The sequence below is a fragment of the Oncorhynchus kisutch genome, unplaced genomic scaffold (genome assembly GCF_002021735.2).
Source record: "Oncorhynchus kisutch isolate 150728-3 unplaced genomic scaffold, Okis_V2 Okis07a-Okis12b_hom, whole genome shotgun sequence".
NCBI classification, from domain to species: Eukaryota; Metazoa; Chordata; class Actinopteri; order Salmoniformes; family Salmonidae; genus Oncorhynchus; species Oncorhynchus kisutch.
Window position 1 is genome coordinate 7,353,204 of NW_022261984.1, and position 17,406 is coordinate 7,370,609.

The 17,406-nt window shown below is 47.5% G+C and overlaps 1 protein-coding gene across 1 annotated transcript in view; it reads left to right on the forward strand.

The window, feature by feature from the left end:
• The window catches only part of LOC109886003 (protocadherin-18-like), a 34,161-nt gene extending 23,736 nt beyond the window's left edge, over positions 1–10,425 (forward strand). The window contains exon 4 of the mRNA XM_031814895.1: positions 8,585–10,425. Within this exon, the coding sequence (XP_031670755.1) occupies positions 8,585–9,369 (785 nt within the window). The 3' untranslated portion in view covers positions 9,370–10,425. The remainder of the gene's footprint in view (positions 1–8,584) is intronic.
• The last annotated feature ends 6,981 nt before the right edge of the window (positions 10,426–17,406 follow it).

Below are 17,406 nucleotides of genomic sequence, written 5' to 3' on the forward strand. Positions count from 1 at the left end.
CAGGTCAGGTACATGGAGGACATGAGACAGCCATCTTGGTAGAGGAGGATAGACTATAGTGCCCAGGTCAGTTACATAGAGACATGAGACAGCCATCTTGGTAGAGGTAGGATAGGATAGACTATAGTGCCCAGGTCAGGTTACATAGAGACATGAGGGACAGCCATCTTGGTAGAGGCAGGATAGACTATAGTGCCCAGGTCAGTGACATAGAGACATGAGACAGCCATCTTGGTTAGAGGCAGGATAGACTATAGTGCCCAGGTCAGGTACATAGAGACATGAGACAGCCATCTTGGTAGAGGCAGGGGATAGACTATAGTACCCAGGTCAGGTACATAGAGACATGAGACAGCCACTTGGTAGAGGCAGGATAGACTATAGTGCCCAGGTCAGGTACATAGAGACATGAGACAGCCATCTTGGTAGAGGCAGGATAAACCAGCTTTATATGTAAAAGTCTTGGGGTGCAGGGCAGTGATGTCACAGAAGATTAAACACCAAGCCAGGTGACATCAACCGCTGCAGTAATACAGTCCCGTTTTCACTAGATTATAACACGACCCAGTGATATCCACCGTCACACACATCACACTAGGGCTGCTCACACCAGGTTCTCCCCAACACTTTAATAAATCATCTATCAGTTCAGCACCGGGGACAGCTGCTCACCACGTTTTCCAATCTTCCCACGTGGCTTCAACAATACATGTCTCACCTGAATAGTCAAAAGATGTTTTTAACACCACATGTATGGCTCATGGACTCCCAAATAAAACCCTATTTTCTTAATAGGCACATACTTTCCCTATGTAGTGTACTCAAAAGTGGTGTACATATAGGGAATAGGGTGTGATTTGGGACACATCCACTATTATATAACAGCCCATTCACTCAGTAGCACTATTGTGCTTCAGCTGTATTCTCCCCCACAACCTTTCATTTCCAGGGGTTTTATCAGGCAGACGTGTTCCTCCATTACCACCCTCCTGATATCTGGCCCTCAGATAGAGTCGTGTCGGGTAAACGCCTCCCCGATTTACACTGTGACTCTCTCTGTCTGTCACTGTGTCGGGTGGGCGAGTGTGTGGTGTTTGTGTGTGTGTGTGTTTTGTGTGTGTGTGTTTTTGTGTGTGTGTTGTGTGTGGGTGTGTGTGTGTGTGGTGTGTGGTGTGTATACGCGGTGTGTTGTGTGTGTGTGTGTGTGTTTGGGTGTGTCTTGTTGTTTTGTGTGTGTGTTGTGTGTGTGTTTGTGGTGTGTGTGTGTGTGTGTGTGGCTGTTTGAGTGACAGGCCGGCCCTTTCATGTCTGTGCTGAGGAGAGAATTCACAGTAATTGCTTTTAAAATGATGTTGTTCTCCCCCTGAGAGCACACAGTCTATCCTATCTCTCTTTCTGTCTCTTCTGTCTCTTCTCCTCTGTCTGTTATTCTTCTCTTTATGGAGAGATGAAGAAGGAGAGATGGAAGAGGGAGGGAAGCAGGAGAGATGGAGGAGGAGAGAGGAAGAAGGCTAGATGGAGGGAGGGAGGGAGGGAGGGAGGGAGGGAGGGAGGGAGGGAGAGGGAGAAGGATGGAGCTAGGGAAGGAGGAGGGAGGGGAGATGGAGGGAGGGGAGAAGGATGGAGCTAGGGAAGGAGGGAGGGAGGGGAGATGGAGGGAGTGAGGGAGGGAAGGAGCAGAGAAGGATGGAGCTAGGGAGGGAGGGAGGGAGGGAGGGGAGATGGAGGGGGGAGGGAGGGAGGGAAGGAGCAGAGAAGGATGGAGCTAGGAGGGAGGGAGGGAGGGGAGATGGAGGGAGGGAGGGAGGGAGCAGAGAAGGATGGAGCTAGGGAGGGAGGGAGGGGAGATGGAGGGAGTGAGGGAGGGAGCAGAGAAGGATGGAGCTAGGAGGGAGGGAGGGAGGGGAGATGGAGGGAGTGAGGGAGGGAGGGAAGGAGCAGAGAAGGATGGAGCTAGGGAGGGAGGGAGGGAAGGAGGGGAGGGGAGATGGAGGGAGGGAGGGAGGGGAGATGGAGGGAGGGAGGGAGGGAAGGAGCAGAGAAGGATGGAGCTAGGGAGGGAGGGAGGGAGGGGAGATGGAGGGAGGGAGGGAGGGGGGGCGGGGAGAAGGATGGAGCTAGGGAAGGAGGGGAGGGAGGGGAGATGGAGGGAGGTGAGGGAGGGAAGGAGCAGAGAAGGATGGAGCTAGGGAGGGAGGGAGGGAGGGAGGGAGGGAGGGAGGGAGGGAGGGAGGGAGGGAGGGAGGGAGGGAGGGAGGGAGGAGGGAGGGAGGGAGGGAGGGAGGGAGGGAGGGAGGGAGGGAGGGAGGGAGGGAGGAGGGGAGATGGAGGGAGTGAGGGGAGGGAGAGGAAGGAGCAGAGAAGGATGGAGCTAGGGAGGGAGGGAGGGAGGGAGGGGAGATGGAGGGAGTGAGGGAGGGAAGGAGCAGAGAAGGATGGAGCTAGGGAGGGAGGGAGGGAGGGGAGATGGAGGGGGGAGGGAGGGAGGGGAGATGGAGGGAGTGAGGGGGGGCGGGGGAGAAGGATGGAGCTAGGGAAGGAGGAGGGAGGGAGGGAGATGGAGGGAGGGAGGGAGGGAGGGAGGGAGGGAGGGAAGGAGCAGAGAAGGATAGAGCTAGGGAGGGAGGGAGGGAGGGGAGATGGAGGGAGGGAGGGAGGGGAGATGGAGCTAGGGAGGGAGGGAGGGAGGGAGGGAGATGGAGGGAGGGAGGGAGGGAAGGAGCAGAGAAGGATGGAGCTAGGGAGGGAGGGAGGGAGGGGAGATGGAGGGAGTGAGGGAGAGAGGGAAGGAGCAGAGAAGGATGGAGCTAGGGAGGGAGGGAGGGAGGGAGGGGAGATGGAGGGAGTGAGGGAGGGAAGGAGCAGAGAAGGATGGAGCTAGGGAGGGAGGGAGGGAGGGAGGGGAGATGGAGGGAGGGAGGGAGGGAAGGAGCAGAGAAGGATGGAGCTAGGGAGGGAGGGAGGGAGGGAGGGAGGGAGGGAGGGAGGGAGGGAGGGAGGGAGGGAGGGAGGGAGGGAGGGAGGGAGGGAGGGAGGGAGGGAGGGAGGGAGGAGGGAGGGAGGGAGGGAGGGAGGGAGGGAGGGGAGGGAGATGGAGGGAGTGAGGGAGGGAAGGAGCAGAGAAGGATGGAGCTAGGGAGGGAGGGAGGGAGGGGAGATGGAGGGAGTGAGGGAGGGAGCAGAGAAGGATGGAGCTAGGGAGGGAGGGAGGGAGGGGAGATGGAGGGAGGGAGGGAGGGGAGATGGAGGGAGGAGGGAGGGAGGGGAGATGGAGGGAGGGAGGGAGGGAGGGAAGGAGCAGAGAAGGATGGAGCTAGGGAGGGAGGGAGGGAGGGGAGATGGAGGGAGGGAGGGAGGGAGCAGAGAAGGATGGAGCTAGGGAGGGAGGGATTGAAAGAGGGGGGGATTAACTGTTTTTGAGCCTGATGAATGGAGTGATTTAATTCGTTTCCTTTGTCACTCATCCAGTAAACATCAGTTGACCTTTTTGATACCAAACAACATCCATCTTTCTCACAAAAATGGTTGGTTCAGATGTCTAGAGTTACAGAGAGTGACATGAGGAAAGTGTTAGAAAGGCAACAGAGGGACAGGCAACAGAGGTACAGGGTTAGACAGAGAGGTACAGGACTAGACAGAGAGGTACAAGGTTAGACAGTGAGGTACAGGGTTAGACAGAGAGCGGATACAGGGGTTAGGACAGAGAGGTACAGGGTTTAGACAGAGACTGGTACAGGGTTAGACAGAGAGGTTACAGGGTTAGACAGAGAGGTACAGGGTTAGACAGAGAGGTTACAGGGTTAGACAGAGAGTACAGGTTTAGACAGAGAGTGTACAGGGTTAGACAGAGAGGTACAGGAGAGAGGTAGACAGAGACGGTACCAGGTGACAGAGAGAGGACAGGACTAGACAGAGAGGTACAGGGTTAGACCGAGAGGTACAGGACTAGACAGAGAGGTACAGGTTTAGACAGGAGGTACAGGTTAGACCGAGAGGGTACAGGACTAGACAGAGAGGTACAGGGTAGGACAGAGAGGTAAGGGTTAGACGAGAGGTACAGGACTAGACAAGAGCGGTACAGGGTTAGACAGAGAGGTACAGGGTTAGACAGAGAGGTACAGGGTTAGACAGAGAGGTACAGGGTTAGACCGAGGAGGGTACAGACTAGACAGAGAGGTACAGGGTTAGACAGAGAGGTACAGGGGTAGACAGAGAGGTACAGGACTAGACAGAGAGGTACAGGACTAGACAGAGAGGTACAGGACTAGACAGAGAGGTACAGGACTAGACAGAGAGGTACAGGGTTAGACAGAGAGGTACAGGACTAGACAGAGAGGGTACAGGACTAGACAGAGAGGTACAGGACTAGACAGAGAGGTACAGGACTAGACAGAGAGGTACAGGACTAGACAGAGAGGTACAGGACTAGACAGAGAGGTACACGGTTAGACAGAGAGGTACAGGACTAGACAGAGAGGTACAGGGTTAGACAGAGAGGTACAGGGTTAGACAGAGAGGTACAGGGTTAGACAGAGAGGGTACAGGGTTAGACAGAGAGGTACAGGACTAGACAGAGAGGTACAGGGTTAGACAGAGAGGTACAGGGTTAGACAGAGAGGTACAGGACTAGACAGAGAGGTACAGGACTAGACTGAGAGGTACAGGACTAGACAGAGAGGGACAGGGTTAGACAGAGAGGTAAAGGGTTAGACAGAGAGGGACAGGACTAGACAGAGAGGTACAGGGTTAGACAGAGAGGTACAGGACTAGACAGAGAGGTACAGGGTTAGACAGAGAGGTACAGAGTTAGACAGAGAGGTACAGGACTAGACAGAGAGGTTACAGGGTTAGACAGAGAGGGACAGGGTTAGACAGAGAGGTACAGGACTAGACAGAGAGGTACGGGGTTAGACAGAGAGGTACAGGGTTACACAGAGAGGTACAGGACTAGACCGAGAGGTACAGGGTTAGACAGTGAGGTACAGGACTAGACCGAGAGGTACAGGGTTAGACAGAGAGGTACAGGGTTAGACAATGAGGTACAGGACTAGACAGAGAGGTACTGCCACTAGACCGAGAGGTACAGGACTAGACAGAGAGGTACAGGACTAGACATAGAGGTACAGGACTAGACCGAGAGGTACAGGACTAGACAGAGAGGTACAGGGTTAGACAATGAGGTACAGGACTAGACCGAGAGGTACAGGGTTAGACAGTGAGGTACAGGACTAGACAGAGAGGTACTGCACTAGACCGAGAGGTACAGGACTAGACAGAGAGGTACAGGACTAGACAGAGAGGTACAGGACTTGACAGAGAAGTACTGCGCTAGACCGAGAGGTACAGGGTTAGACAGAGAGGTACAGGACTAGACAGAGAGGTACAGGACTAGACAGAGAGGTACAGGACTAGACAGAGAGGTACAGGACTAGACAGAGAGGTACAGGACTAGACAGAGAGGTACAGGACTAGACAGAGAGGTACACGGTTAGACAGAGAGGTACAGGACTAGACAGAGAGGTACAGGGTTAGACAGAGAGGTACAGGGTTAGACAGAGAGGTACAGGGTTAGACAGAGAGGTACAGGGTTAGACAGAGAGGTACAGGACTAGACAGAGAGGTACAGGGTTAGACAGAGAGGTACAGGGTTAGACAGAGAGGTACAGGACTAGACAGAGAGGTACCAGGACTAGACTGAGAGGTACAGGACTAGACAGAGAGGGACAGGGTTAGACAGAGAGGTAAAGGGTTAGACAGAGAGGGACAGGACTAGACAGAGAGGTACAGGGTTAGACAGAGAGGTACAGGACTAGACAGAGAGGTACAGGGTTAGACAGAGAGGTACAGAGTTAGACAGAGAGGTACAGGACTAGACAGAGAGGTACAGGGTTAGACAGAGAGGGACAGGGTTAGACAGAGAGGTACAGGACTAGACAGAGAGGTACGGGGTTAGACAGAGAGGTACAGGGTTACACAGAGAGGTACAGGACTAGACCGAGAGGTACAGGGTTAGACAGTGAGGTACAGGACTAGACCGAGAGGTACAGGGTTAGACAGAGAGGTACAGGGTTAGACAATGAGGTACAGGACTAGACAGAGAGGTACTGCACTAGACCGAGAGGTACAGGACTAGACAGAGAGGTACAGGACTAGACATAGAGGTACAGGACTAGACCGAGAGGTACAGGACTAGACAGAGAGGTACAGGGTTAGACAATGAGGTACAGGACTAGACCGAGAGGTACAGGGTTAGACAGTGAGGTACAGGACTAGACAGAGAGGTACTGCACTAGACCGAGAGGTACAGGACTAGACAGAGAGGTACAGGACTAGACAGAGAGGTACAGGACTTGACAGAGAAGTACTGCGCTAGACCGAGAGGTACAGGACTAGACAGAGAGGTACAGGACTAGACAGAGAGGTACAGGACTAGACAGAGAGGTACAGGACTAGAGAGAGAGGTACAGGACTAGACAGAGAGGTACTGCACTAGACCGAGAGGTACAGGACTATACAGAGAGGTACAGGACTAGACAGAGAGGTACAGGGTTAGACAGGTAACAGAGGGATTAGACAGGCATCAGTTTAACAACTATCCATTTGTATCAGTGCTCCTGGTCTCCTCTCTCCCGTAGCTATGGGACTGTGTCCTCTCTCCCGTAGCTATGGGACTGTGTCCTCTCTCCCGTAGCTATGGGACTGTGTCCTCTCTCCCGTAGCTATGGGACTGTGTCCTCTCTCCCGTAGCTATGGGACTGTGTCCTCTCTCCCGTAGCTATGGGACTGTGTCCTCTCTCCCGTAGCTATGGGACTGTGTCCTCTCTCCCGTAGCTTTGGGACTGTGTCCTCTCTCACGTAGCTATGGGACTGTGTCCTCTCTGCCGTAGCTATGGGACTGTGTCCTCTCTCCCGTAGCTATGGGACTGTGTCCTCTCTCCCGTAGCTATGGGACTGTGTCCTCTCTCCGTATCTATGGGACTGTGTCCTCTCTCCCGTAGCTATGGGACTGTGTCCTCTCTCCCGTAGCTATGGGACTGTGTCCTCTCTCCCTTATCTATGGGACTGTGTCCTCTCTCCCGTAGCTATGGGACTGTGTCCTCTCTCCCGTAGCTAGGGGACTGTGTCCTCTCTCCCGTAGCTAGGGGACTGTGTCCTCTCTCCCGTAGCTAGGGGACTGTGTCCTCTCTGTGTCCTCTCTCCCGTAGCTATGGGACTGTGTCCTCTCTCCTGTAGCTATGGGACTGTGTCCTCTCTCCCGTAGCTATGGGACTGTGTCCTCTCTCCCGTAGCTATGGGACTGTGTCCTCTCTCCCGTAGCTAGGGGACTGTGTCCTCTCTCCCGTAGCTATGGGACTGTGTCCTCTCTCCCTTAGCTATGGGACTGTGTCCTCTCTCCTGTAGCTATGGGACTGTGTCCTCTCTCCCGTAGCTAGGGGACTGTGTCCTCTCTCCCGTAGCTAGGGGACTGTGTCCTCTCTCCCGTAGCTATGGGACTGTGTCCTCTCTCCCGTAGCTATGGGACTGTGTCCTCTCTCCCGTAACTATGGGACTGTGTCCTCTCTCCCGTAGCTATGGGACTGTGTCCTCAATGTCAAACCAGATAAAACATTGAGACTGTATTTTCCAGCTAGCAGTGTATGTACTGAGTAGTGTCGACAGACAACAGTTCTGTAGGCTACTGCATATCAATGCCAATCATACACCTTGACACTGTGTCCCCTCTCTGCTCTCTCTTCTGAGCCACGAGACCCTTTCATCAATGTCAAACCAAACATATTATTTGTCACCAATCTCTGTGTCTCTCATGTCTCCCTACTCATTCTTCTCTCTCCCTAGCTAGGAACCTGTGTACCAAACACAACATTAACCCTCTCCCTCCACTCCCTTCTCTCTCCCTAGCTAGGAACCGGTGTACCAAACACAACATTAACCCTCTCCCTCCACTCCCTTCTCTCTCCCTAGCTAGGAACCGGTGTACCAAACACAACATTAACCCTCTCCCTTCCACTCCCTTCTCTCTCCCTAGCTAGGAACCTGTGTACCAAACACAACATTAACCCTCTCCCTCCACTCCCTTCTCTCTCCCTAGCTAGGAACCTGCGTACCAAACACAACATTAACCCTCTCCCTCCACTCCCTTCTCTCTCCCTAGCGATGAACCTGTGTACCAAACACAACATTAACCCTCTCCCTTCTCTCCCTTCTTTCTCCCTAGCGATGAACCTGTGTACCAAACACAACATTAACCCTCTCCCTTCTCTCCCTTCTTTCTCCCTAGCGATGAACCTGTGTACCAAACACAACATTAACCCTCTCCCTTCTCTCCCTTCTTTCTCCCTAGCGATGAACCTGTGTACCAAACACAACATTAACCCTCTCCCTCCACTCCCTTCTCTCTCCCTAGCTAGGAACCTGTGTACCAAACACAACATTAACCCTCTCCCTCCACTCCCTTCTCTCTCCCTAGCTAGGAACCTGTGTACCAAACACAACATTAACCCTCTCCCTCCACTCCCTTCTCTCTCCCTAGCTAGGAACCTGTGTATCAAACACAACGTTAACCCTCTCCCTTCTCTCTCCCTAGCTATGCGCCTATGCACTGAGGAGTGTCGTGTGTTGGGCCATTCTGACCAGTGCTGGATGCCTCCCCTGGCCCTCTCCCTGTCCTCCCCGGCCTCCTCCTCCTCTGACTACCGTAGCAACATGTTTATCCCAGGGGAGGAGTCCTCTAACCAGCCACCCCACCTCCTCGATGACGACCAGGCTTCCATCGACTCCTCGGAGCGCAGGAAGAGCTTCTCCACCTTCGGGAAGGAGCCCGGGAGTTCTGAGGAGGGAGGGGTCAGTGAAGGGAGTTCCTTGCTTTCGGAGATGAACGGAATCTTCCAGCGCCTGCTCCCTCCGTCACTGGACTATTATGCCGAGTGCAGCGAAAACAACGTTGCTGCCGCGGCAATGGAAAGAGGAAGTGGAAAGGGTGGCCACGCCAAGGTGCTGTTACCGGGCGGCAACAACACCAAAGGCCCCGCCTCCTACCCGGCGGGCGTGGCGGCGTGGGCGGCTAACACCCACTATCTGAACCCCGGAGGCGGAGCTGTCGGCCAAAGCCCATCAAGTCACAACACCAACAACCTCACCAATATGGCCGCCTCGTCCATCTCCTCTTCCTCCTCCAACCAGCCACCACATCTAAGATGGCTGCCTGCCATGGAGGAGATCCCAGAAAACTATGAGGAGGATGAGCTGGAGATGTTAGGGATGGGGTTCCTGGGGGGGAAGCAGAGCAGGGACAGACACCATGACATGATGGACGCTAGTGAGTTGGTCACCGAGATTAATAAACTACTACACGACGCCAGGCAGACCTAGCGAGAGACGGAGAGAGAGAGACGGAGAGAGAGAGAGACGGAGAGAGAGAGAGACGGAGAGAGAGAGAGAGAGAGAGACGGGGAGAGAGAGAGATGGAGAGAGAGATACGGAATGAGAGAGAGCGAGAGACGGAGAGAGAGAGAGAGTAGAGAGAGAGAGCGAGAGATGGAGAGAGAGATACGGAATGAGAGAGAGCGAGAGACGGAGAGAGCGAGAGATGGAGAGAGAGAGACGGAGAGAGAGAGAGAGATGGAGAGACGGAGAGAGAGAGAGAGTGCCCAATGAGAGGCCAAGGACCATTAAACAGGAACATTAAACTGATTAAACTGATCCTATAGCACTGATGTTTTTTCTGGGATCTTAAGACCTCACGTTGGTGAGACGTTTTAATGTTGTTTGTGATGTTGTGGTTGGGCCACAGATCAACAAGGCTTGAACCAACGCCCAGAGACACATTTCTAAACTCCTTCATGTTTACAACAATGTGAAAGAACGATGAGAGAAATGACGATGAACAGTGTTTATAATGTACAGCCCACGTTACTGTGAAAAGAGATGCCCTCAAGATGTTTTGCCATATGTCTCCTTGTCATGTGAACGTTAATAACTGTGGTGTACAAACCCCTTTGTATTTTAAAAATACACACTTTTATACTCTCTCTTTCTATCTATATTTCTATGTATATGTTTGTACAGAAGAAAAACAAATGAAAAACAGATATTTTTTGATATTTTCCATCGATCAGATATTATCCATGTCGGTGTTTTTACTCTGACGGTATTTGTATTTTGTATTTTTGTGTAAATGGTAAATATTGAATTATTGGTTATTGAAAGTGTGTGTGTCAATCACAAGTCACCGTGGTGTAAGGGCGGCAGTGTGTGTCCCACGTCCAATATGGCATCCTCTTCCCTACAAGCCTAGAGTCCTAGACACTATCTAGAGAATGTGGTTCCGTTTGGGATGTAGCCTGTGTGTCTGTATTGGTACCTGTCAGTGTATCACTTTTCATTGTGACCAACGGATTGGACATAATAAAGCTGAAGTCAATGAAGTGTCAAAGTCCGCATTTCATAACAATGTCAGGTGGGCCCCTTTTTTCATCAACTGACACCCACTAATTATCTAGTCAAAGAAATATGTATTTCTCTCTCTCTCTCTCTCTCTCTCTGTCTCTGTCTGTCTGTCTGTCTGTCTGTCTGTCTGTCTGTCTGTCTGTCTGTCTGTCTGTCTGTCTGTCTGTCTGTCTGTCTGTCTGTCTGTCTGTCTGTCTGTCTGTCTGTCTGTCTGTCTGTCTGTCTGTCTGTCTGTCTGTCTGTCTGTCTGTCTGTCTGTCTCTCTCTCTCTGTCTCTGTCTCTGTCTCTGTCTCTCTCTCTCTGTCTCTGTCTGTCTGTCTGTCTGTCTGTCTGTCTGTCTGTCTGTCTGTCTGTCTGTCTGTCTGTCTGTCTGTCTCTCTGTCTCTCTCTCTCTGTCTCTCTCTCTCTCTCTCTCCAACTCCTTATACACAAGTGAATGAATTTCAAATCAACATTTGTATCCAAATGTGATCGAAGAAAGAGCTTCATGTGGAATTCAACACCGACTTCTCAGTCATTCTTCTAGTTGCCCTTCTGAGTGTTGGCTCCTCCTACTGTCAAGTGTAGGTACTACAAGTCGAACAACAGTCAACCACGAGACCATGGCAAAATGTTTTTCTACAGTGTTTTGCTAATGAATACACTCCAGACGTGATGGGTTGGATGAAGACTCCATCTGACAGAGAGCAGAAGACGCCTCTCTATCTGCTGATTTGACAATCATCACGTTAAAACACAGTCAGGGTTGATGTGGTTTTCTCACGCCACCACAAGGCGCTTGTCTCTGAGAACATCCCGTATGGTGGGGACAGTGGCAGCCACTTAACTAATGCAGGAACGCCTCCACATCAACACATATCACATGATAATGACAGACACACACACTCACAAAACAATGTCCCACATGGTGATATATCAAATTATAATGACGAAGATATTCATGCCATATGGGAAGGCTGATTTCATTAACGAAAGAGGAGAATCTCCTTCGCGCTATTTTGCGAATAACCATATGTTAAGCTCACACACACACACACACACACACACACACACACACACACACACACACACACACACACACACACACACACACACACACACACACCACACACACACACACACACACACACACACACACACACACACACACACACATACACACACATACACACACATACATATGTTAAGCTCACACATACACACACACTAGACTTTACGTCAGGTAACCACCACAGCCTGTTGTTGGGAAAACGATTTAAGAAGAAAGGAAACCAAGATAAAATGTCTTTACTTGGTTCATTTTTGCACATCAAGAAATACTCCCACAATGCAATAGAGATCAAGCCAATGCAATTAACCTGGAAGGAAGCAACATTTAACAGAAGCAAAGAATTGTGCACAAAGAATGTGCACACACACACACACACACACACACACAGATGCATGCAAACAATATTTTGAATTAAAATTTAAAAAAATATAAAAACATAAATATTCAGTATTATTACTCAGAGTCAAAGACCCAACTAAAGCATTAGTCTCACTGTCACATGTATAAAGACTAGATCATATCCTGTCTCCTGTATATAAAGACTACATCATATCCTGTCTCCTGTATATAAAGACTACATCATATCCTGTCTCCTATATATAAAGACTACATCATATCCTGTCTCCTGTATATAAAGACTACATCATATCCTGTCTCCTATATATAAAGACTACATCATATCCTGTCTCCTGTATATAAAGACTACATCATATCCTGTCTCCTGTATATAAAGACTACATCATATCCTGTCTCCTGTATATAAAGACTACATGGCGTCCTGTCTCCTGTATATAAAGACTACATCATATCCTGTCTCCTGTATGTAAAGACTACATCATATCCTGTCTCCTGTATATAAAGACAACATCATATCCTGTCTCCTATATATAAAGACTACATCATATCCTGTCTCCTGTATATAAAGACTACATCATATCCTGTCTCCTATATATAAAGACTACATCATATCCTGTCTCCTATATATAAAGACTACATTGCATCCTGTCTCCTATATATAAAGACTACATCATATCCTGTCTCCTGTATGTAAAGACTACATCATATCCTGTCTCCTATATATAAAGACTACATCATATCCTGTCTCCTGTATATAAAGACTACATCATATCCTGTCTCCTGTATATAAAGACTACATCATATCCTGTCTCCTGTATATAAAGACTACATCATATCCTGTCTCCTATATATAAAGACTACATCATGTCCTGTCTCCTGTATATAAAGACTACATCATATCCTGTCTCCTGTATATAAAGACTACATCATATCCTGTCTCCTATATATTAAGTTCTACATCATATCCTGTCTCCTGTATATAAAGACTACATCATATCCTGTCTCCTATATATAAAGACTACATCATATCCTGTCTCCTGTATATAAAGCCTACATCATATCCTGTCTCCTATATATAAAGACTACATCATATCCTGTCTCCTGTATATAAAGACAACATGGCATCCTGTCTCCTGTATATAAAGACAACATGGTATCCTGTCTCCTGTATATAAAGACAACATGGTATCCTGTCTCCTATATATAAAGACAACATGGTATCCTGTCTCCTGTATATAAAGACAACATGGCATCCTGTCTCCTATATATAAAGACAACATGGTATCCTGTCTCCTGTATATAAAGACAACATGGCATACTGTCTCCTATATATAAAGACTACATCATATCCTGTCTCCTGTTTATAAAGACAACATGGCATCCTGTCTCCTATATATAAAGACAACATGGTATCCTGTCTCCTATATATAAAGACTACATCATATCCTGTCTCCTGTATGTAAAGACTACATCATATCCTGTCTCCTATATATAAAGACCTAATGGTATCCTGTCTCCTATATGTAAAGACCTAATGGTATCCTGTCTCCTGTATATAAAGACAACATGGCATCCTGTCTCCTATATATAAAGACTACATCATATCCTGTCTCCTATATATAAAGACTACATCATATCCTGTCTCCTATATATAAAGACAACATGGCATCCTGTCTCCTATATATTAAGACTACATCATATCCTGTCCCCTATATATAAAGACTACATCATATCCTGTCTCCTATATATAAAGACAACATGGTATCCTGTCTCCTATATATAAGGACCACATCATATCCTGTCTCCTATATATAAAGACTACATCATATCCTGTCTCCTATATATAAAGACTACATCATATCCTGTCTCCTATATATAAAGACTACATCATATCCTGTCTCCTATATATAAAGACTACATCATATCCTGTCTCCTATATATAAAGACTACATCATATCCTGTCTCCTGTATATAAAGGCAACATGGCATCCTGTCTCCTGTATATAAAGACTACATCATATCCTGTCTCCTATATATAAAGACTACATCATATCCTGTCTCCTATATATAAAGACTACATCATATCCTGTCTCCTATATATAAAGACTACATCATATCCTGTCTCCTATATATAAAGACAACATGGCATCCTGTCTCCTGTATATAAAGACAACATGGTATCCTGTCTCCTGTATATAAAGACAACATGGTATCCTGTCTCCTATATATAAAGACAACATGGTATCCTGTCTCCTGTATATGAAGACAACATGGCATCCTGTCTCCTATATATAAAGACAACATGGTATCCTGTCTCCTGTATATAAAGACAACATGGCATACTGTCTCCTATATATAAAGACTACATCATATCCTGTCTCCTGTTTATAAAGACAACATGGCATCCTGTCTCCTATATATAAAGACAACATGGTATCCTGTCTCCTATATATAAAGACTACATCATATCCTGTCTCCTGTATGTAAAGACTACATCATATCCTGTCTCCTATATATAAAGACCTAATGGTATCCTGTCTCCTGTATATAAAGACAACATGGCATCCTGTCTCCTATATATAAAGACTACATCATATCCTGTCTCCTATATATAAAGACTACATCATATCCTGTCTCCTATATATAAAGACAACATGGCATCCTGTCTCCTATATATAAAGACTACATCATATCCTGTCCCCTATATATAAAGACTACATCATATCCTGTCTCCTATATATAAAGACAACATGGTATCCTGTCTCCTATATATAAGGACCACATCATATCCTGTCTCCTATATATAAAGACTACATCATATCCTGTCTCCTATATATAAAGACTACATCATATCCTGTCTCCTATATATAAAGACTACATCATATCCTGTCTCCTATATATAAAGACTACATCATATCCTGTCTCCTATATATAAAGACTACATCATATCCTGTCTCCTGTATATAAAGGCAACATGGCATCCTGTCTCCTGTATATAAAGACTACATCATATCCTGTCTCCTATATATAAAGACTACATCATATCCTGTCTCCTATATATAAAGACTACATCATATCCTGTCTCCTATATATAAAGACTACATCATATCCTGTCTCCTATATATAAAGACTACATCATATCCTGTCTCCTATATATAAAGACAACATGGTATCCTGTCTCCTATATGTAAAGACTTAATGGCAAACTATTCCCCTATAAAGTACACTACTTTCACCTGGACATAGAGCTCAGGTAATACAGTTGTGCACTACTACACAGGAAGTAGGGCTCTGGTCTAAAGTAGTGCACTATCTAGGGAAGAGGGCTCTGGTCTAAAAAGGTGCACTATCTAGGGAATAGGGCTCTGGTCTAAAAAGGTGCACTATCTAGGGAATAGGGCTCTGGCCTAAAGTAGTGCAATATCTAGGGAATAGGGCTCTGGTCTAAAAAAGTGCACTATCTAGGGAATATGGCTCTGGTCTAAAGTAGTGCACTATATAGAGAATAGGGCACTGGTCTAAAATAGTGCACTATATAGAGAATAGGGTGCAATTTGTGCAAAAAGTTTTTTAGATTATCATAACTGCACGACACACTGTCATTACATGAACTAGACAAAAGCTCAGTTACCTCTGATGGTCAACATCATATCAATATAAACATCTAAGAGCTCTGGTCATGAATTTATACAAGTTACAACATTTGATCTGGATTGTTAGCTTGAGTGTGGAAATGTGTCCCAAATGGCCCCCAATGTCTTACATAATGCAGTACACATGACCAGGGCCTGTAGTTAAACCCATTGGGATCTGGTTTGACCAGGGGCTGCAATTAAACCCATTGGGATCTGGTTTGACCAGGGCCTGTAGTTAAATGTATTGGGATCTGGTTTGACCAGGGCCTGTAGTTAAATGTATTGGGATCTGGTTTGACCAGGGACTGTAGTTAAATGTATTGGGATCTGGTTTGACCAGGGCCTGTAGTTAAACCCATTGGGATCTGGTTTGACCAGGGGCTGCAATTAAAACCCATTGGGATCTGGTTTGACCTGGGCCTGTAGTTAAATGTATTGGGATCTGGTTTGACCAGGGCCTGTAGTTAAATGTATTGGGATCTGGTTTGACCAGGGACTGTAGTTAAATGTATTGGGATCTGGTTTGACCAGGGACTGTAGTTAAATGTATTGGGATCTGGTTTGACCAGGGCCTGTAGTTAAACCCATTGGGATCTGGTTTGACCAGGGTCTGTAGTGAAATGTATTGGAATCTGGTTTGACCAGGGCCTGTAGTTAAATGTATTGGGATCTGGTTTGACCAGGGCCTGTAGTTAAATGTATTGGGATCTGGTTTGACCAGGGTCTGTAGTTAAACCCATTGGGATCTGGTTTGACCAGGGCCTGTAGTTAAATGTATTGGGATCTGGTTTGACCAGGGACTGTAGTTAAATGTATTGGGATCTGGTTTGACCAGGGCCTGTAGTTAAATGTATTGGGATCTGGTTTGACCAGGGTCTGTAGTTAAACACATTGGGATCTGGTTTGACCAGGGCCTGTAGTTAAATGTATTGGGATCTGGTTTGACCAGGGACTGTAGTTAAATGTATTGGGATCTGGTTTGACCAGGGTCTGTAGTTAAATGTATTGGGATCTGGTTTGACCAGGGCCTGTAGTTAAACCCATTGGGATCTGGTTTGACCAGGGACTGTAGTTAAATGTACAGGGATCTGGTTTGACCAGGGCCTGTAGTTAAATGTATTGGGATCTGGTTTGACCAGGGACTGTAGTTAAATGTATTGGGATCTGGTTTGACCAGGGACTGTAGTTAAATGTATTGGGATCTGGTTTGACCAGGGCCTGTAGTTAAATGTATTGGGATCTGGTTTGACCAGGGTCTGTAGTTAAACACATTGGGATCTGGTTTGACCAGGGCCTGTAGTTAAATGTATTGGGATCTGGTTTGACCAGGGACTGTAGTTAAATGTATTGGGATCTGGTTTGACCAGGGTCTGTAGTTAAATGTATTGGGATCTGGTTTGACCAGGGCCTGTAGTTAAACCCATTGGGATCTGGTTTGACCAGGGACTGTAGTTAAATGTACAGGGATCTGGTTTGACCAGGGCCTGTAGTTAAATGTATTGGGATCTGGTTTGACCAGGGACTGTAGTTAAATGTATTGGGATCTGGTTTGACCAGGGCCTGTAGTTAAATGTATTGGGATCTCGGGTTTGACCAGGGCCTGTAGATAAATGTATCGGGATCTGGTTTGACCAGGGCCTGTAGTTAAATGTATTGGGATCTGGTTTGACCAGGGACTGTAGTTAAATGTATTGGGATCTGGTTTGACCAGGGCCTGTAGTTAAACCCATTGGGATCTGGTTGACCAGGGACTGTAGTTAAATGTACAGGGATCTGGTTTGACCAGGGCCTGTAGTTAAATGTATTGGGATCTGGTTTGACCAGGGTCTGTAGTTAAACCCATTGGGATCTGGTTTGACCAGGGCCTGTAGTTAAATGTATTGGGATCTGGTTTGACCAGGGACTGTAGTTAAATG